At 63.0% G+C, this 651-nt stretch overlaps 1 protein-coding gene across 1 annotated transcript; it reads left to right on the top strand.

Moving 5' to 3' along the window:
- The first annotated feature begins 12 nt into the window (after positions 1-12).
- LOC104917378 (scale keratin-like) lies at positions 13-643 on the top strand. Its single transcript, XM_010728562.2, has one exon. The coding sequence runs from the start codon at positions 166-168 to the stop codon at positions 529-531; it is 366 nt and encodes a 121-aa protein (XP_010726864.1). The 5' UTR covers positions 13-165; the 3' UTR covers positions 532-643.
- The last annotated feature ends 8 nt before the right edge of the window (positions 644-651 follow it).

Below are 651 nucleotides of genomic sequence, written 5' to 3'. Positions count from 1 at the left end.
GGGGATTGAGGGCTGACTATGGCTGGGCAGCAATGGCAGAGTCTCCAGCCCTGCTGAGTGCAGGGAAGCCCATGATAAGAGGATCTGCTCTGCCAGGACAGCTTTTCACTCACAACTTCAACCTCTTGTAGGTTTGCTTTGCAGGGAAATCTCTCTCACACCAAGATGTCTTGCTACGACCTGTGCCCACCAAAAACCAGCGTTGCCGTGCCCCAGCCCATCGCTGAGAGCTGCAACGAGCTGTGCGCGCGCCAGTGCCCCGACTCAACGGCCTTCATCCAGCCACCGCCCGTCGTCGTCACCTTCCCCGGCCCCATCCTCAGCTCCTTCCCCCAGCAAGCCGTGGTGGGCTCCTCCGGAGCACCCGCCTTTGGGGGCTCCCTGGGGCTGGGGGGCCTCTATGGCGCCGGGGCCACTCAGGGCTCGGGGGGCCTCTGCACCTTTGGCAGACCCTACACTTCTCCTGCCTGCAGCCCCTGCCCCTTGCCCCACTACAGCAGGAAGCTCTGGGACACCTGTGGCCCCTGCTAAACTCAGGCCCTGCCTGCTCCCAGCATCACCAGCATTCCATCGTGCTCAAACTCCTGGGCCTGGAGTGTTGAGGAGTGCTGGGCATCTCTAGCTACGGCTGAGGCCTGAGCAGCTGGCAGT

This window comes from Meleagris gallopavo, unplaced genomic scaffold (genome assembly GCF_000146605.3).
Source record: "Meleagris gallopavo isolate NT-WF06-2002-E0010 breed Aviagen turkey brand Nicholas breeding stock unplaced genomic scaffold, Turkey_5.1 ChrUn_random_deg7180001684748, whole genome shotgun sequence".
Classification (NCBI taxonomy): Eukaryota; Metazoa; Chordata; class Aves; order Galliformes; family Phasianidae; genus Meleagris; species Meleagris gallopavo.
Note: the sequence above shows the minus strand (reverse complement) of the source record. Positions and strands in the feature narration are given on the sequence as shown.

Bases quoted from the DNA above. Each gene is read 5' to 3' on its own strand.
- LOC104917378 (XM_010728562.2), top strand. From the start codon at position 166: ATGTCTTGCTACGACCTGTGCCCACCAAAAACCAGCGTTGCCGTGCCC.